This window comes from Arvicola amphibius, chromosome 4, assembly GCF_903992535.2.
Source record: "Arvicola amphibius chromosome 4, mArvAmp1.2, whole genome shotgun sequence".
Taxonomy (NCBI): Eukaryota; Metazoa; Chordata; class Mammalia; order Rodentia; family Cricetidae; genus Arvicola; species Arvicola amphibius.
This window is the reverse complement of record NC_052050.1, coordinates 151,780,046-151,800,747: the sequence shown is the minus strand read 5'-3', so window position 1 is coordinate 151,800,747 and position 20,702 is coordinate 151,780,046. Positions and strand designations below refer to the sequence as shown.

Sequence of the window (20,702 nt, the reverse complement as noted above, 5' to 3'; positions counted from 1 at the left end):
TTCTCCCTTGCGCACTACAGTCCTTGGACCTGCTGACATTTTCTGTTTTGTTTTGGCTCAGTGTGTGTTTAGGAGCACATTCTTGATGACATCACCTGAATTTCCCAGGGATCTAATAAATCACTGTGTACCTAGAAGAACCCCAAGGATGTCAGTTGGGCCAGAGGAACCTGTGCCAGTACCCCTTCCTAGGACATGGACTCCTGCAACGTGGGACCCAGTGGACTGAGTATCACCAGAAGAGGTCAGGAGCCTTGACCTACAACGGACAGCCCTTGGAAGAAGAGCAGGCTGGAGGTAACCCAGTGGGGCCTCTGGAATACTCAGAATTCAGAACCTTGAAAGCAGCGATATATATGATATATATGATATCTTAGTGAGCTCCTTTCCTCACAGGTCCTCTGGGAAGTCCTGCATTTATTCGTCACACAGATAGACAGATATATCCGTCTTAAAGCTAGGCATGAATGTAGTCACCACTGCAAACAGAACGTCCGCATGGCATCCGGACCCACCTGCCAGTGCAAATCTGGGATGTGCAAAGGGGAAATTTTTTACCGTGTTGGCTGTGCATGAAACATCAAATAATAAAATAAGCATCATCTTTCCAAAAATACTTTTATCAAACAAATATAAATAAAAATAAACATGATCTTCTCTTTGAATTTCTTACAGACATTTCTCTGGCCCTGCCTTCTCTCCAGGCTGTTTATTTTATTCTGTGGGCCGTGCCACCGGGCTTATTTATGCCATAATGGATAGTCTACCAATAAGGAATTTTAGGTTCGGAAATCATTGCAATAATTTCTTTTTTTCAAGAAAGGCAAGTAATCTATAAAACAGTCACCACGAGGGTGTGTGAGCAACGTCTGCTCTTCCGATCCTGATTTGGACTTGGATTCCCTTCTGAATTCCTCTGAGCTTGGGTGTGGCTGTGAGACAGAGTTTCAGGGCAGCGTGCACAGGTGATGTTACAGAACAGAGACAGCAAGCAACCCGCAAGGAAAGACTGCACTGTGAACTGAGACCTGGGGCTTCACAAGCTACCTAAAATAAATTACTAGTCACATCGATACACGGAAAACAGACATTGCTGGAGACCCCTGTTGCCAATCAGTGTGGCACAGACAATAGTTGTATGCACGAGAAGGAGAGAAAACAAAGGAAAGAAAAGGCTTCATTTCAACCACTGGTAGTTGGCAATGAATTTGACACATAAACGTGGCAAACAGAAATGATAATAAAATAACTTCTTCACAGTACAGTCTCCTTTTCAAACTGCCCTGTCTGGGGATATTTTCCCTTAAACCCAGCTGAACTGATGGTGGCATCTTCTGCTTGACAATACAACATGAGAAAATGCTTATGTACAATGTATAGCGTATATAAACCCTGTGTAAATAGTTTATTTAAAAACCAGACTCAGTCATTCTTAACACCCTAGTGCAAAATGTTGAGATTCAAAAATTCTGGGATGGAACGGCTTGACTCGTGAGACCTGCAAACATCCCTAGTGATTGACGGATGCCCAGGGAAGCCTGAAGATCCTCCGAGCGTGTTGTGTCTCAGGCAGGGCAGAGGGAAGCAAGTGTGCGCGTGTGCACTTCCCAGAAGGTGTTTTCTCTAGGAAGGTGTTTCTTTTGTAGAGAACTCTTGTCCAGTGAGGAGGAATAAAAAGAAAAGAAAAACACAAAACACGTATCGAGTTGCTACCATTTTGTCGCCGCACCTGAAGGATGTATCCGTGTGCTTAGAAGACTCCATCCAAAGGCATCCTGGCCACACAGAGACACAGAAGTCAGAGGCATGAAGGACCACCTGTCTCTACGACTCCGCAGTCTTCTTTGCCCTCGCCGGTGTTGGCGTCTTGATTTCCGGCGGATGCAGCAAGGCTTTGATAATCCACTTTCCCGATGACGATGTGTTTGCAAGTTTAGCCTCAGAAGACTTGGTCATGACTGAGGAGAGATTCCCACTGTGTGATGTCAGCAGATGATGGCCAAGGTTGCTGCAGCAAGGCAAGAGTAGAAGGGAGGGTGGTATATGGCACCAGAGGATTTTACTGCTTGTCCGTCAGAGGTATGGCTATGAATCGGTCCTAGGGGCACTGAGGGCTATACCACTGTACACACTGTGTTCAGAGTCGTGTCAAACCTCACAGCCTTGGCCTCTGTGGGTTTTAAGTTTGTATCATACATGGGGTTTTCAAATGAAGCTTGTCCATTACTGTTCTCATGGCCGGCGTAGCCGTTATACTGAACTTTTGGTCTTGTTCTACAGAGAAAAGAGAGCACACAGTCAGACCAGACCCTTCACTGTGACGACGACACAGGCCGGTTTCCCAGCCTCCTCTCAGCCTCTGCGCTTCCTCAGAGGGAAGCTTTTCTGTCAGGTTCTGAGATGGCGGGGCAGAGCAGCCACTTCAACATTGCAGAGCAGCCGCTTCTTCAACACTGGTGGTTCTTGGTTCTTTAAAAATTGGTGGTTGGTGTTCTGTGGGCTTGGGCAGTTCTGTGGGCCCACTGACAGAGGGACCAGGATTTATCCCTAGTGCATGAGCTGATAACTTACTCAGCCTTGATGAAGGGAGGGGCGTGGGGTGGGGGTGGGCTTTGTCCTGCCTCAGCTTAATGTACCAGACTTTGTTGACTCTCCAGGGAAGGCCTTACCCTCTCTGAGAAGTGGATGCGTGGCGGGGGGGGGGGGGGCTGGGGGTGGGGTGGGGGTGGGGGGTGGGGGGTGGGGGGTGGGGGGTGGGGGGGTGGGGGCGGGGCGCTTGGGTGAGAAGGTGGGGGAGGGAGCCCGAGCAGAGGAGGGAAGGGGAACTGTAGTTGGTATGTAAAAACAAAAACAAAACAAAACAAAAAAATCTTTTAAATATAAAAGTTAAAGAAATGATGCCAGGTGGCAGTGGCACACGCCTTTAATTCCAGCACTCAGGAGGCAGAGGCAGGTGCATCTCCGCGAGTTTGAGGTCAGCCTGGTCTACAGGAGCTGGTTCTAGTATAGGCTTCAAAGCCACAGAGAAACCCTGTCTTGAAAAATCAAAAATAAATAAGTAGTTAAATAAATAAATAAAGTGATGGTTGGGATTATAAATAGGACATAAAATTAGAAATAATTTTCAAAACTAAAAGAAAAAAAAACCCTCTTTATGAGCTGAATGGAGGTTTGGAGAACCTTCCAAGGCAACAGCAGAAAGCCCTCTCAGCCCAGTAAAGCTCAAGGACTAGGTACTGTCTTCGCCATTGTGAGATTAATGCTCACTCTGAGGTGGGGGGGGGGGCAGTCACTCAAAGCCATTTTGATTTCAAAGCAGTTCACTTCTCCAGCATTAGGAGCGTCTACTGAATGTTGATCACTTTTACAATAGAAGTTTTGTTTATCTTGTGGGTCAGGTATAAACCAGCTTGAGGCTGGAGAGAGAAGATAGCTTTTGAGGATCCAGGCACGGCAGCTCACAATGGCAGCTCACAGTTGCCCTCGCCTGGCCTCCATAGGTACTGCACACACACAGTGCAAATGTGTACAAACAGGAAACCACTCGTATATAAAACAAAAGAAATAATTATCTTTGGAAGAGCCCGTTTATTGAAATGAGACTCATGATTAAAATATTTCTATATGTGTGGCTAAAGAAAACCCTTTCTTCACAAGCCATATGTAAAAAGAGGGGTTTTAGAGTAAAAAAAAAAAAATAATTTAAAAAAGAACTAAACGTGGCCAGAGTCTGACCTTTGTAACAGTACAGACCTGTCCTTGTGGTGAGGACACTAGGCAGGTGAAAAAGAATTGACAGGGATTATGAATTCCTGTTGTTTCTTTCAACTCCAAAAGAAGAGCGTTTTAATTTCATCCGTTTAAAAATAAAACTGCTTCCTGCCATGGTACTGTGGGACATGGGGTGGCTGTGCCATCAGCAGAGAGACGAATTAGTGTACTATTTTCTTCAAAATAAACGACAACAATGTGGTTTTTATGTCTGTGGGGGAGCAGAGGAAGCCTTGCGTAAATGTGTATCTTTTCACGAGGGCACAGCCGTATCCCAGACCCAGTGACTCAGGCACACGGAAGTGACAAAGCCTTCCCTGTAGGAGTGAAGCTTGGAGGGAAGGGAAAGCCTTCCTTCGGTCCAAGCGTGCATGTTGACAGTGCGTGCAAAAATTAGCAGCTTCCTCCTTCAAGAACTGCAGCCTGAGACTGCGCCCCGCCACGGACCTCCTACCAAGCAGAAGTAGCCTCTCTCCATTGCGCTGTGTGGAAGGAATATGCGGAGGTCCTGGCTGACTGCATGGCTGGTGCTGTCCCAGGTAAGCAAGTATGACCCAGCTTTCCGGGGCATGGATCTCCACGTCTGTTCTTTCTTCACCCCTGTATCATCTTAATCAGGGTCCCAGGACCAAGCTGCGCAGAAAGCTTTCTGCAGCGAACCTCTGGGATTTCTTTCCCGTGTTTGTGTTTTTAAAATAAGAATACTGATAGCCACAGGCAATGAGGACATAGCTACAAACTACTGAGAGTCTTAGAGCCTTGTGTTTACTTAAGAGTAAGGCAGTTGCACATTTAAAGAAATTCAGTACGTAACTTATTTAAAGATCCTCTCACTTCAATTTTGTTTGTATAACCAAGATTAAGTGGAAACTTACACATTATATTAAAAAAAAAAGTGACAAACTTAAGAAGTAACCTCGTTTCTGGGGCTCATAATGGTGCTAGTTTTATAAAATGCTACTTCTAAAAAGCCAATAGAATTGTAGAGTGATGTGGCACACAACTTTTCCCAGAATTATATTATCCACATAGAGAAAATGCACACAAGGACTTTGAATTTTTCACAACCAGTGTTTGCTTGCTCATTTTGTCAGGGTCTCACGGAGCCCAGGCTAGCCTCGAACTCTCTATGTAGTTGAAGATAACACTGAACTGCTGGTCTACCTGCCTTGACCTCCGGGATGCTGGGATTACAGGCATGCAGTCGGAATAGGACCCAGGGCTTTGTACATCCGGCACGAGTGCTCCATCAGCAGAGTGCATCCCTTGACTGTCTAGAATGTTTCTTTCTTTTAAACTCTGCATACATGGTTACTCCAAAGAAAAGAATCCATTCATTCAAATTTCTCCAAAACACCTAAATTCTGGCATTTCCCATTAATAAGGATTTTCATGTTAATAGATGTCAATGTATCTTTTCAAGGGATGGCGCACAGGTAGCTAACTAGCTATTCAGACATACTAAGAACTTTCGAATTTGCTGAAGCAAGAAAGCCATCAAAAATATATAAATCTTTGATTCATAGAGTTGAAAGGGCCACAGAAACCATTCCTTTGCCTCTCCTGCTGGAAGGCTGCAACTCTCCCAAGTCTCTGAAGTCCTTAGGACCGATGAGCAGCAAGCATATGTTTATTTTCAGACCAGTCATTCATTCCTTTAAAACTAACTACTTAGACATGCCCTGCTGATGAAAGAGATAAGAATCAAACAAGGAAAAAATGGATCAAAACAATCATCTGCAGACACTCTGGAGTCTACACATTCATATCTATGGAAGCATGTCTGCATTCTGCGTCAACTCTTTGGCAACGTACAATACTATGTGCAAGAGAATTCAAGCACACCACTGTTCAAGCCGACACACCACACCAAGAACCCTTGCAGGGAACTCCCGCATCTGCCGTACCTGTGTTTGTAGAGGTAAAATGCAAACCCTGATAAAATTAGAGCAAAGAAGGGAACGAGAATTGCAGCTGCCACGGAGCCGCTGCTGGTGCCCTGGTAATGATTCGAAGAATCTGCATCCGAGTTGGAAGGATCTAGAAGACAAAAAGAGTTGGAATTTGATGGTATTGGGTACTGCTTAGGCAAAAATAGGTGTCTATGATATATTTTAAAGGTGAACACAGAATCAGAATTTCCATCCCATGACAAAGCCACCCAGTGTTCTTCCCTGAAGATTGCTCATCAAACTTGCTCTCCGTGAACTTTCCTGTTCTGAGCTAGCTATGCAAATGGAATCCTCTAGACTTTTTAATTAGCCTCAAGGCTTAGAGGTCACCCCATCTTATCAAGCATTAGTATTTTACTACTTTTCTAATGTGGACTGATAATTCATTGCATCGATGGACACATCATATTTTATTCCTTAGCTGATGGACTTTTGGAAAGCTTCTTCTTGAGTGATGATAGAGATGATGCTTAAAGCATCTGGAACATGTGTGTGAGGACGTGTGCTCAGTTCTCTTGGCAGGTCAAGGAGGGGTGCCGTTCTCCATTTCACTCTGTGTCGAATTCTGACGAACTCCATTAATCAGAACAGTTGAGTGGCTTCACACTCTGCTGGCAGAATCCAAACTCCAATCGCTTTGCCTCTTTGACAAAACTTGTCTCGATTTTGTTTCCCAGCTGTAACGGGGCCTGCGAAGTAGTGTCCCCACGTAGTTTTGCTTTGCATTTTCCCCAGTGGCTGATCTTCTCTGATACCGTTCATCTCAATTGTCCGCTTGATGGGATCTATAATAACCTGACAGAGAAGCCTATGGGGAATTATCCTGATCGCATTAATAGAGGTGGTAAGATCCACTCCCCATGGGTGGTGGTATCAGTCTGTGTCTGGGATGCTGGGCTGTATGAGTTGGAAAAGTGAACTGAGCACGTGTTTATTGCTCTCTGTTTCTGACTGTGTGACGTGTGTGTAAACTCCCACTTGACTTCCAGCCTTGGTGGACTGTAACCTGGACTATGAGTCAGCATGAAACCTTTCTCCCTTAACCTACTCCCGGCAGAATGTTTCATCTTGGCAATGGGAGGAGACATTAACAAAACGTCCAACATCTTTTGTGGGTTTGTTGTCTATTTGTATAGGATCTGGGAATCTTAAGCTCCCCAGTTCCTGTGTTGTTGGCTTGGTCATCGGCTTCTATGATACGAAGCCATGAGTCCTTTATGTCCTGTAGATACACACGAGTGCTCAAATTTATCAAGTTCACATATTTTCTCTCATCCTGTGTGTACTGGGCCGTCACTCATTTTTCCTATGGAAGCCGATTCATACTTAGTATCTTGCAGATGTTTCCACAGTAAAATTGTCTTTCAGATTAACTTAATTTCAGCACCCATTCAACCATAATCACTTTTATTTGGTTAATCTATTGACTGAAGACAATTAGGAGGTTGTTATTTTCATCCATAAGAAATTTAGAAAAAGGTTTTATCCAGCATTCTTAAATGAATGATGACCACTGGGGCATCACTAAAACATTGGCTTTTCTAATTAGCTGAAAAGGAGACTCACTTGGGATCCAAATTATTTTCTAAAGCAAATTGTTTCTTTCTTACAATAAGGTCACCATCCCAGGGGGATAAAGATTTCTTGTTAACACAAGCTGTTATTTTGTTCTGTTGAAAAGAATGCGGGAATATGAAGAAGACATGCTGGAATCAATGGTGGCTTCTGTCCTTCACCTGAGAGGTGAACCTGACATGCCTGTAGTCTTAGAGCAGCTCACTGGTGTCTGCGACCATTGCCAGAGGGTGGGAAACAGAAGAAAGGAGGGCAAATGGGGGCTGGATTTGGCCTAGAGCAAGGGACAAACTTTAGCCCTGGCTAGTGTTAGTCTGATGCATTTGTTTGATTTCATTACATGCAGATAACACAATCCATTTTGAAAGACTGTCTCAGCCACTGCTGACATTCACTAAGTTCTGATTTGAAGACTGAATACAGGATGGCAGAAAGGTAATATTTTATAATGGTTTGTCCTTACTGATTAGTTTTTGTTCGGTAACCTATAGGTAGGCGACCTCTTTCCCTCCCTGTCTTAGGTGGCAGTCCTGTCAATGTGCCATCAGTGGCAGTCATCCCAGTTCACGGTCTCACGCTGGCTTCCTGTGTCTAAGTCTGTAGGACCAATGTCTGCATGGCAAAATTCTTCCCCACAAAAATCAATGTGCTGATGACAGCATACAAGCAAGTAAATCAGATTATTCTGCCCAAGTTAAAATACAGTACTAATCTCATTTCACAAATGCTTCTGCTTCCTTGTTTGTGGGTGTGGATAATGACCTCCATGAGAGCAGAACTCAGCACACAAAGCAAGTCCTGGTTGGTATCTCACCTAGTGAGTTGGCTAGGTAGGGAGGTAGGAGTGGATCGGGGAAGAGTTGGGGGAGAAGGGGTGAACGTTATCTATTATATTAAATTCTCAAAGAATTAATTAATCAAAGTACTATTTACAAGACCTAGCTGATACCCCAATTCCTCCTGTTCACCTTTTTGGGTCACCTCTTTGCAGCTTCCTCTCAGAAGGGTCATTTAAAGGCCCAACTGATAGCTGCTTTAAACAAACAAACAATGAACCAACAATAGGTATGCTTACCTTGTCTTTCCAGCTTGAACTTCCCAAAGTCTTTTCCATGTATGTCACCCTGAAAGGAGAATCCCCCTCTCTCAAGTCCTGAGGACACCTGGTATGCAGAAAGGAGGGCACAGCATAAGAAAAAGGAGAGAAAATGTAGCTGTCACCCAAACCTAACTGTTACCATTCAGATTGAGACACCGCATGACCAGAGTGTAATCTTCCCCCAAGTAATTGTAGTGATATAGGGAAATGGAAAAATCAGGATTGAGCTAAAGTTAAAGCGACAATGGGAAGGGTCATTGTCCCAGTTGGATCCCTACCAGCACTGGGCATGACCTTCCCTAATGAGGAACACTGTCTATCAGCACACAACTCTCATTATAGGATTTCACTGGGATGAACTCCAACAGCACCATGGGAGGCTGTGTAACTCTGTTAGATAGTGAACGGGAACACAACCAATGTCAAACTTGCAGAGAAAACCACGAAGTGGCGCATGGCCACTTTGCTTTCTATGTTTTCTGATCATGACTCTTTTGGAGCCTTCAGAGAATTTTCTAGGTGGTCTTGGAATAGCCACAGTTCTGACAGCGAAAGCTGTGGTATTAAAAGAGCATCACCTAGACTGAAGAACCTGTTTGCCCTCAGCAGCAACAATCCTTTAACTCCGGAGCAACTTATCTCATCTCAGAGATTTGGTTGCTGCCAGCACCAAATGATGTGAACGGTGGCCATACTTCAGAGGAACCTTCTGAGTTCCAGAGGGATGGGCAGTGTTTCCCTTGCCTAGAATTCCAAGTGGATCACCAACTCCTCTGCCCAGACCTTAAAGGGTGGCGACTGTGTGAGACACTTCATGAAAGCACTTACATAACCATCGAGTCCCCAGTTGTCATTTTCAAACTTGCTCACAAAAATATCTGCTGGGCCTTTGATATGAAAAGCTTTCAAAAGTAGGTGGGCCTCTTCCTTCTTGTAGACCCCTGAAAAGATGTCAGAGTTGTCAGTCCTGCCCTGCAGAAGTCAGAGTCTGTGACGTGGCCATTCACTGACCCAATCAGGACCAGACAACAGAACATTTAAACATATGTTTTTATCTTGAATTTTGAACCTCAGTATTTTTACCACTGTGGGATTGGAGAAATCCCTTCTTTATTTTATTTTATTGATTTTTATTGAGCTCTACATTTTTTTCTCTGCTCTCCTCCCAATCACTTTCTACCAAAGTTCTTGAATGACTCTTTCTCAAACAGATGTATCATTACATTATGCTCAACACTGCTATCCAATGAGAAAATTACTACAAACTCAAATCTGCTCATGGAAAGAGCCAGCATTTTCATGTGTATTTTATTTGCTTCTGAAGACAGGGGTATGGAGAGAAAACAGACCACAACCTTAACTTAAAACACAGCTCCTTTTAGAGATGGCTGTCCCTGTTTCTAGGAAAAACATCATAGTGTGTGTGGGGGGGAGGGGTTGAGGATAACACAAGAGGCAGGCAGAGGGACTGAGTAGCTGCACCTGTTAGCTACACCTGGCTGGGGATGCTGTGGTGCTGCCCAGAGACAGGGATGGAAACCTGCCTTCCACTGGCAATTAGGGCCCCACCAAGGGAAGAATATACAAACCACAGACATTAAGCAAATAGTGCTGCTCCTGTCATACGTCCCACACGCAGAGAGGACACAGGACAGGGGCCAGGCTGTGTAACGTTGCACAGGAAACAAACTAACTCACTATCACTCTCTAGAGGAGCACATCCTAACATCCCAGGAGTGAGTTCCACAAGCAGACGCCCCAGTGAGAGGGACCCACCGCTGCTGCCTACTGACAAGAGCCACCTGCATCTCACTCTGAGCAGCACCTTCCCTACCGCAGGCAATGATCTGATCTTTTTTCTTTCCATGAATTTAACCTCTAAATCTTTGAACTTGGACCCAAGTTCTACAAGATGAAAGGAGAGATAACAAATATATTTTCATTTTTCATGATTACAAAAAAAGCACAAAGGATGAAAAATGTCACATATCCAGCAAGTGCTCTGCAGACACCACTTCCTTTCGTCTTTTGGTAGTTCCCTTTAGGTACCCTACTGTGGGGAGCCTGAGTGCTCCTGGACCTCCCGGGTCCAGACCTCTGAATTCCCAATGGTCTGTGGAGACAGAGGGCTGAAATCCAATTGGATCTCTCTCTCTCTCTCTCTCTCTCTCTCTCTCTCTCTCTCTCTCTCTTTCTCTCTCTCCCCCCCCCCCGTGTGTGTGTGTGTGTGTGTGTGTGTGAGTGAGTGAGTGAGTGTACAAATGAGCTCACCCATCCACGCATAAAGACAAGCTAGAGGTTGATGTTGGATATTGGTTGAATATCTTCCTCTATTGTTCTCCAATTTAATTCTGAGACAGAGTCTTTCATTGATTGAACCCAGAACCCAGCACTTGACTAGTCTGAACGCTAGCAAGCGCCTGGGATGCTTCTCCCTGTGACTTCCAGTGCTGGGGTTACAGATGTATACCGGCACACAGAGATTTTGAAGACGTGCTGAGGACCTGAAGTAAGGTACCTATGCTGGGTTGTCAAAGTTTACCTACTGAGACAGCTCCCAGCCCGTATTGGAGAATTTCACTGAAGAAAAAAATACCAAGTTCCCAATTCTTTGAGGAGGAAAGCCCAATCAGAGTGAGACTAAGGGCTGGGTGTAGTGGTGTACGCCCAGTACCAGGAAGACAGAGGCATGGTCTACAGAGTGAGTTCTCAGTCAGTCAGGGATGTATAGAAAGATCTCATCACACACACGAAGTTCTTTAGTTTCCTTTTTATGTGATGGATTTCCAAAACTCAATCTAAATCATTTGCTTACAAGGATTGGTTGGACATTTCTCCTCACAGTACTGAGTCATTCACGGCAAGCTTTAGCTTTAAAAAGTCATTCAGGGACAATAATATATCCCTATAAGAGGGGGACGTAACATCAAACAACTCTAGATGTCAGATGTGATGACTCACACCCATACTTCTGGAACATGGGCAAGAAGATCCCCGCAAGTCTGAATTTCTAGGCTATCCATGGCAACGCATCAGAGCATATTTCACAAAAAAAAAAAATCCATAGATGTACATATGATGGTACCATCCTTTCTGGGTACCAATCTGGGCTGAGATTAGATGGTTTAGTGCATAGCTGGACTCTGCCAGTTACTCGCCAGAACACTTGGGAAAGTGGTTGGATTTTCCTTAGACGACCGAATCTCTCTCTACTTCTCTCTCTAAAAGGGTCTATGGCAAAGTTCTTACACCGCAGCATCCATGAAAACTGAACATGATGCTGCATGGGAAGTGCTTGGAGCACATCTGACATATGTGTTTACGAACCAGAGCTTTCTGTGTTACTCAGGCCTTTTATCAACCTATGATGAGACTCAGAAGGAACATGTGTGTTAAGAAACAAGACATTCGTACAACTTAATCCAGAGTCACGAGTTCTGGATAGGAACAGGGGGTTCTTAGTTTAGTATGTTATGTATGTAATTTTAAAAAGGCCCATTTCTGTGTCAGGTCCACAAACCTTGGAAAGAAAATCTAGTGCAAGCAGATCACAGTTGCTGAGGACTCGAATAGCATTCGGTGTAGGCAGAGCCAGCCCCATTTCTACCGAAGTTAGAAGATGTGCTGCCAGGCCCTCTCCAAGGATACATGGTGGCCCATACCTGTCAACTCCAGCTGCACTTGTGAGGCTGCGGCGAAGGTTGCATTCACCTTGCTGCTGGTTGCGTTGAACCAGTCCACAGTGAGAGTTGCAGGCTGCCTTTTCCCTAAATATTCGTAATATCCCTTCCATACGGAATTGATGAAAAACACATCAGAAGGAACTGTTGATAGAAGCGGGGACGAAGCATAATTAAGACAGGAATTGACGTAGAATCTGGACATTTTTTAAACACAGGAAGGCCTAAGACTGCCCAGTTAGGAAGCACAGTTAAGAACAGCATAAAGCCAAGGGTGACCTTGAGAACTGTGCTCTGAGTGTGCAAAACAGCAAAGGAGCAGGGGCACCAAGGCTGTGGTTCTCACGGCTTTGGGGGAAGTTATTGAAAAGAATGGCTGTTCTGGATTTACTAGACATGCCAGGTACAGAGGGTTCAGTGAGCTGATCGTGTTAGCTTTAGCCAGTAGGAAGTATGCTCTACTGACCCCGACTACTACTGCCAAACCTCCGTCTTCCAGATTTATTCTTTGACAGCCATGGGAAATCTGGAGGAAACGACACTAACAGTCTCTTGGGGCCCCACTCCCAACAAACTGTCACTTTCCAGTACTTGATGGCTCCTGCCTTGAGAAGACAAGAGGCATACATACCCCAGCTAGTATTCTATGCTAACTCCTATGGGAAAAATAGTCTAGTGTTAATTTGAAAGGCAGACAGGGCAATCTCCTCCCTGTCACTTTTATATATGTTGCTTAAATATGGACACAACAGAGACAGGGAGTCTTTGTTACATAAAATTCCTCTGTGACAAGAATTTGCATAAAGGTAATTGGGTTATTCCTTTGGTTTTCAATGTTTATTACAGGTATTAAATTTGTCTTTTATGTCTCCCTGGCAATAGTCATATATAAATTCCTGTTCTCCTGATGATATTGATATAAACAGACAGAACGACACCTTGTAAGTACCCACCAACAACAGCACCATGACTCCCAATGACTCCCAATGATTTCCACCTGATAACATGCCTTTATCATGCACTTAGTCAAAACTGACTGTAGACAGATAGCCTGGGCCTCAACAATGTTGGCGTTGTTGGGTAGAAATATTTAGTTCTCTGTAAACATAGAGCCTTTAGCAAATCTAACGATGTGATGGATGATGACATCACAGGCATGCAACACCTACATCCATACTTCCCTTCCACTCCAACCGACCACCTTCCCATCTCCCTAGACCAGCCAAGCCTACAAAAACCAGACTAGCAAATTAATCATTATGGAAGAATCCAGTCTGATAGCCGCCTATGGTTTGGGTATACCCAAATTACTAATAAAGATAAGAATGGATTAAAGTTAAATTAGTAAAAAGCTGGTGTGTCAACCAAGTATTGAAGATACTTATAAATAAGCAACATTGAACATTTCTAATTATAAGCAGATGTATCAGAGACCTTCATTTTAAGCAAAACCCACAAAGTATCTTACTTTACATTACAACAGCCTCTAAAGTGACCGTTTACCCATTAGAATTTACATGGTCTGCTGAGGACTTTGTTGTATATGGTCCAACTACTGCCCTGAGCCACCACTGCCCTGTGTACATTGCGAAGACAGGCCAGCCTGGCTGTGTAGAATTAGGAAGAACCTACAGCTTCGATCCTATCTCAGTCTCTAAGTTGAGGTGTGATCTTCGGTCAGGGAGGAGATGCTTTTAGCTGGGGTCCTTTCCACCCCACTCTCTTACTGAGAGTCACGGGCAAGAGCAAGGCAAGGATTAGATTTATAATAGACCGTCCACCAACACCATTTTCATTAGCATTTCCCTTCAGAGGAAATGACACATTGATGCTAACGTGTGTGCCAACAAAGGCGTTTATAGCCGTTCCAACATCTGTAACAACACAAAGTTGGCAAACAGAAGTGAGGATGAAAGTCTACAATAACAAAAGCATATTCTGCTTAGTTCCCCAGGGGGAAATGCTACCTGGCAAAGTGCTGACTTGGTCATTGATTCATAAGTTGTATTTAAATAAGATCACTCAAAAATTCAAAGCACGTTTTTCCCCCTCATGTATAGACTGGGAAAAGTCCCCTAATCCCACTGGTACTTTCCTTCCTCACCTGAGAATTAAAGAGTAGGCAGAATTCGAACTATCAGCATTGCAAACAACCTTCCAGGTGGATTCTGGAATACTGTTTTTTTATCTAAGAAACTAGGGCTAAAAGCTGAGTAAAAAAAAAAAAATACGTGGCAAGTTGTTTCGTATTTCTACAAAGTTTTACTATTTAAACGCAAAGCCAATCATGGCTTAAAACAAAACTGGTGGATACGTCTTGTTCATTCAGTGCACGTTTGTGTTTCCCACAGACCCACTATGCAGATGGTTTCCAGCTGGGACACCTTTTCCTGGGAACAGCGTGGCAGCTATTGGATTCTCCACATGACACATTATCAAGGGCCCATATCTGGTGGCGGGCTAAAACCTTCATTCCGGAAGACAGAGGATGCCTGAACTATGGAGATACTGGAAAAATAGGGCTCCACATTTGAACGGCTCAGATAGTAACTTTAAAGTTGTCAAACGCCTCGGTGCGCATGCTAATTCCCTCGAGGAAGGGGATTGCAACCCTATTTATAAGGCTCTCCATCATACCACATGTGGGGCCAAAGTGCCCAGTGTGTCTTCTAATGAAGTCCTGTGACCGCACCATGTGTGATGACATTACATGGTGACATCCCACTAACGAGCCACTCGGGTGGAAGAAATAGAGATGTGTGCAGGCATGGTGCTTAATGGGGACCGACAGATTCAGAAATGTAAATGCTAAAAATCGTCTCACTGTGCAGGGCTGAGAACAAATCAGTTTGGTTGAAAGCTAGAACTCTTCTGGTATACGAACCTGGAGTTTTAGTAACTGTTTCATTAACTTCTCTCACTCCTTTACCTACAAGTAAAAAGACAAATTATCATTTTCAAAAACATTTATTTTTTGGAATCAGGTTGAAAAAAAATTGTCAATTTGAAGCGATTCTCCTTCCACTGGATTTCTAAAAAGGTACAAAATATAAATCTTGTATGCACAAACACTTTCGACCCGGGTATTCACTGTAGAATCTCCTTGTGTGTGTGGAGTCACTGAGCTCGGTGGTGAGGCCCGTTTCTGTGCATCTAGCTTGGAGGTGGGCACTAAAGGTGCTACAACAGAGAGCCTTGCAAATGAGGGTGGCCGAGGGTGAGCTCCTGACAGTCTGCGTGGACACTGCTGCCACCAGCAGGAAATATCCCGAGAGAGGAAAATGCCACAATCCCTCATTATCCCATTAACACCTGCAGACTTACAGGATAACGTTGAAGACTGTCAGATTCCTTACCCCATACATCGTGGAGTTTGGTCAAAGCGAGATGTCTAAGGCCTCAGCTCTTATCGTAAGATGCAAACTATTTTATTAGTCTTGTTTTTCTCTTCTACTTAGGAAAAGAAATGAGACTCTGACTTGAGAACTGTGAGCATGCGGGCTCCAGGGAATTCAGGCTGAAGTTGGGGTGCCTTGGTACTGAGGTGTCTGCACCCATTGCCCAGTGACAGTCACATAGGGTGTCCCAGATCAGATGCCTGTGGCCTTTCTCATCAGACCCGGTCCTCCCCTCAGTAAACACATGCGTTTGTGCGCGATTAAAGGCACTGTTTCCATGCTGATTGCAAGTCTGCAGTGGAACCGATATCAGTAAAAGAAAAACTGCCGCTTTCCACCCAATGGCTTGAGATCCTAAAAAAAAGCACCATTCATTTTATATATGCTCGGATTGCAGCTGTCATCTATTGACTCTTTTCATTGTAAAGATACGCCATTCTCTGATGTCATAGTGCGTATTGTTCTTTTAACTCAGAATGCTTCTCTTCAGCCAAACAGCTGTCCTCTGTGGTCGAAAATTCAGTTAATAACGAAGTCTACACATCCATTCCCTCTTGCTGCTGGTGTCAGCCACTTACTCTGCACACATCCAAGCACACAGAGCCCAGGCACTGTGGAACACTGCCTGTGGGGTACTGATGCTCCACCACAATGTCACGTGAGGATCCCCTGACCTTCACACTAGCCTGACCACAGGGGCAGCGCTTCCTGGCTCTTCCGAAGGAGGTTTGCGCACCTCAACCAGGGACTTACTTTTACAGACCGGTGATTTCCCTGTCCATTTCATATCGGCCTTACACGTCCTGTGTTCAGAGCCACCAGCAAGGAAAAATCCCGGATGGCAGGTGTAGACTAAAGTGTAGCCAAAAGCCGGAAGATCGATGGCTCTCACATCTGCGTGGGCTGGGGTTTCTGGCTGCCGGCAGGCATGGGCTGAAAAGGCATTTACTCCGTTAGAAAACTTAGGGGCTGTCTGTTCTTTGTTAAACTGTTACATTACATGGGCCCATAGGAACTAACAGAGGAATATTCTACAAAAGGTTATCTACATAGAGAGTGTACACCTGAGAAATGTGTGTGTGTATAATACAAACATACATATATACACACACACATATATGCATACATGTATACACAAACACATGTAAGAATAATTATGTATATAAATTTAGAGGAGAGATCCTAGCTTCATTAAGAACAGAATACTCTGGTTTAATACAAGAGAAATAATATGTTACAAATCCTCAGTGTGGGGTTGGAGCAATGGCTTGCTATCTAGGATCCCTGCTTATCCCCCTAGAGGACTTGAGTTTGGCTCCTGGTCCCCGTGTCAGGCGGCTCACACCCTCCTGGTATATCAGTTCCAGGGGTCCTTCTTCTGGCCTCTGTGCATACTGGCATACATGTAGACAGGCACAAATAAAAATTGAAAGTAAATCTTTAAAAATCAATAACAACCACTTCAATAAGCTAATATATCCGGACCAGTGCATGCTCAGATATATACCTGGGTTTTTGTCAGGTGTCATCAAATATATTTATTGCTTAACTAAATGGGTATTAAATTTTGACGTGTTTTAGAAGTTTAGTCATAATTATAAGCTATATAAGTCACATGAAAAGTTCTTACTTCTTCTAAAAACATAATTTGAGAACAAATAAAGTTGGAATACTCATGTCCTACCATAAATAACCTCATTTTATAAAACCCATACATGTCTGTAAGTGTTACAAAGCAAACCTCTAATTTTACAGTTGTGAATTCAGTTGCTTTAAGTATTGTCAATAGTTCATATTTGGGCACGTTTTCAATCTTTATTCCTGTATTATAATGCACTTCATAATGCGCACGCGTGCACACACACACATCTGAGTGTACAGTGCACGACTGCTTCTCCACATGGTTGAGCAGTGAGGTAGATACGTCAGCTTTGAAACAAGTGCGCACCTGGTCATCCTGACAAGGAAACACACAATGAATTCCACCTTACCCACCATTACAGTAACTTTTTCCAGCCTTCAGTTAGTGCTTTTATGCTCAACATCACAAGGTACAGGGTTGCCTAAGATAAGCGGTGGGTGACGTGAATCGTTAAGTCCACATCCCACAGCACTTTCTCATTCTCACGACTGAATCACAAAGCAAAAATTCAATCCATCCATCACTGCTGCGGTGACCAGTCTTTACACATGTCCAGGGGTCTACAGCCACAGCACCACGCTGAGCGAATATACTGAGTCCCTGGCTCATTCTCTGATCCAGTGAATGGTGTCCAGACACATGGAAGGACAGCCTGCACTCAGGGATCTTCTGCCAAGCAGGGCTGAGGTGGAGGTCACTCTGTGTCTTGGGTTTCTGGCATTTGCCTCACATCTCCTGGGAACCTAGCTCCCCATCACCTACTGCCTCATCCTCCCTCCCCAAGACTTTCTGATATGGCAGAGCTTGGGGTTAAAGCCCATCATTTATAACCAAGTCCTTAGTTGGTTTGTCTGGTCGAGGAACCTTAGGAGCATTTTGAGAAATGCACAAAATTAGAATTAGGGAATGAAAAATAAACAAACCATTGTTCTTCACAGGTTTTCGGGAAACTGTGAGCTCTTTCAGACACTTAGCAATGGCTTTTGCAGCTGCAGAGGGGGAATTTGGACTTACGTATGCATTCTGTCTGGATCCCACTCCATGTGAGGTTTGCAAGGCAAGTCCGTGTGGTGGAGCCTTGGATGTGGTAACCCTTCCTACATCTGAAGAACACGGTGCTTCCAACCTGAGGAGAAAAGCAACAGGACTGCAGATGAAGGCCAGCACCCTAGACCCAAGGGAGGTGTACCAGGGACCCATGCTGCTGTGCCTGGGTAGGGACCAGCGCACCACTTCTACATGCACGGCAGAGGATCACTCTCAAAACAGACAACTTGCTGAGTCCTGGTGGTGGTGGTGGCGGGGTGTTAAAGAAAAGGGAACTAGATCTGACAATCAACATGCTTGTTTATTTGGGTCAACAGAGTCTGCTTTAGCATGGTGACAAATGCCTGTCATTCAGGAGGCTGAGATTTGAGGATTGCAAGTTCAAGGCCAGCCTGGACTGCATAGTGAGTTCCAGGTTAGCATGGGCTGTAAGTTGGAACCCTGTCTCAAACAAATGCAAACAGACGCCTGCATTTCAGAAGTCCCGCTCTTCCATTTATGCCTATTGGTTTCCCTCCCCACTGCTTCCTGTATCTGAAACACCACAGAGAGCTCCTCAGGGAGACTGCTTCAGTTGAAGGCTCTGGAGGCTGGCCACCTGCCGTGCTCTCCTGGGATCCGCCACACCTCAGTGTGTGAAGATCTGCGAACCATGTCGGTTACCTGAACATCTTTTCCATGTGACACCTTGGCTTGCGGCTCATCTCTCTGTCTCCCTCCAGCCAGGGGCCCTGCTGTTCTCAGGCCTTGCCCTGAGCCAGTCACTGTCTGTTCAGTGCTATAGCTCCCTCCATATTCTTTCTCCCATTCCTACCTAACCAGCGGAGATGTCCAGAAAGCCAGATTTCTTTTAGACAATGGCCTATGGTCGTGCTTTGGGTACACCCAGCATGCATCATTCCCACACTTGAAACATAACCACAGGCAAGGTAGAGGAAAGAAATGGCTATCACGAGAGAGCTGTCTGCTGAGGGGCAGCTCTGCTGGGGGCTCGCTGTATCCACGGCATTTCTTTTGCACCAAGCAAGAGTCCAAAGATTCAGAGATCCATCTTCACAGAGCTCTGAGGTTTTAAACTAGTCTTTGTCTTCTCGTGAGTACTAGACTGCACTATTCCTCGCTCCACCTCCACCTCCACTGGGGGATTTTGGAAAAACTGTAATTAAAACCATGAGAACCCAGCTAGCACATTGGATGAGAGATGTGCTGGTGTGTGTGTGTGTGTGTGTGTGTGTGTGTGTGTGTGTGAGAGAGAGAGAGAGAGAGAGAGAGAGATCTGGTCACGTGATCAAGTAGCAGTGAGGATTTATAATCCACGGAAAAGAATTCACCTAAAGATCTAATCAGGAACTGGTACCAATTGGAGAGAAATAACAACCTGCTCCCTTTCCGGCAGGGATGGTTTCTATCACGTATGACCTCTCAGGCTTCCTAGTGACACAGTGATGAGATACACCAATAGGAAGTGGAAGAGAGCTCTGCCATTTCCTGTTCAGTAAAGCAGCTTTAGTCGGATATGCCAACCCACGGGAGCAGACTGTGTACCTGACCTGTCCTGTGACTCTATGGGACAGGGCTGACCAGACAGCTGACAAGTGGCTAGTGGCTCGACTTCTGCAATTAGCCTAATGCAGATGGAGTGTTCCAGAATTTAAGAGGTTCCTTCCTGGAGGTGGTGTTTCAGCACACAGCTCAAGAAAAAAATATATCTGGTTCTAATGAAGAAGCAAACTCTGGGGGTGGCTACACCTCCCAGTTCCAGCCTCAGCTTTAAAATGCCATGTCTGTGTCTTTTAAACAATAATGAGTCATGTTGTTGGGAGCTGTCTCTTGTTAATTCCCTTTGAAGGGGGTGAGGCATTTCTCTGTCTTGTTCAGCTTTTTGTGACTCTATACTGTGCCCAGGTAGGCTAAGAAATTCTGAAATTTGTGGTGACCAATAGTAATCATTTTCCAAGGTGAGTCAATGAGAGCAACACCCATTTATTTTCCAAATGACCAGAAATTTGGAACTGAACATTTACCTGTCAGAAGGCATTTTAGCTGAAGCCTGAGGCCATGCCTGGATCATAATACACAATGCGCTGAATTCAACCCATCCACTGTGAGAATTCTTCCGGGGGACTCCAGAGGGAAGTGACAGAATAGCAAGGGAAGATGGATAGTGCCAGTAAAAATAGAAACACTCGAGTGCTCCTGAGAGACAGGATGAAGTGGCTGAGGGGAAAGACTTTTATTCTAGACTGGTGGGGCTATTAACTTGAAAAGAGCAAACACATCTAACTCTGGGCGTCTGAGTCATGTCACAGACAGCCAGGTGTCACTTGGGAGAAATCACACGAAGGCTGGCCAGTGCTTGCCATATCAAATGCATCATCTTCTATTTGAAGTATGTCTCCATTAATCGTAGCAATGATGTACATCATATTAAAGGCAAAAGAACATTTCAAAGCGATGCTCATGTGCCAACAATTGAAGCTGCTTTACAAGATCGTCACGAGAACGGATATCATGGCGAAGCTTGATGTGGAACACATG

At 44.6% G+C, this 20,702-nt stretch overlaps 1 protein-coding gene across 1 annotated transcript in view; it reads right to left on the bottom strand.

Moving 5' to 3' along the window:
- Positions 1 to 2,114: 2,114 nt before the first annotated feature.
- Positions 2,115 to 20,702, bottom strand: part of Csmd1 (CUB and Sushi multiple domains 1) — a 1,175,551-nt gene continuing 1,156,963 nt past the window's right edge. The window contains exons 63-70 of the mRNA XM_042054928.1: positions 18,132 to 18,243; positions 16,229 to 16,408; positions 14,962 to 15,006; positions 12,060 to 12,221; positions 9,226 to 9,338; positions 8,374 to 8,461; positions 5,679 to 5,811; positions 2,115 to 2,274 (exon numbers count right to left, since the gene is read on the bottom strand). Coding sequence (XP_041910862.1) covers positions 2,115 to 2,274; positions 5,679 to 5,811; positions 8,374 to 8,461; positions 9,226 to 9,338; positions 12,060 to 12,221; positions 14,962 to 15,006; positions 16,229 to 16,408; positions 18,132 to 18,243 — 993 coding nt within the window. The remainder of the gene's footprint in view (positions 2,275 to 5,678; positions 5,812 to 8,373; positions 8,462 to 9,225; positions 9,339 to 12,059; positions 12,222 to 14,961; positions 15,007 to 16,228; positions 16,409 to 18,131; positions 18,244 to 20,702) is intronic.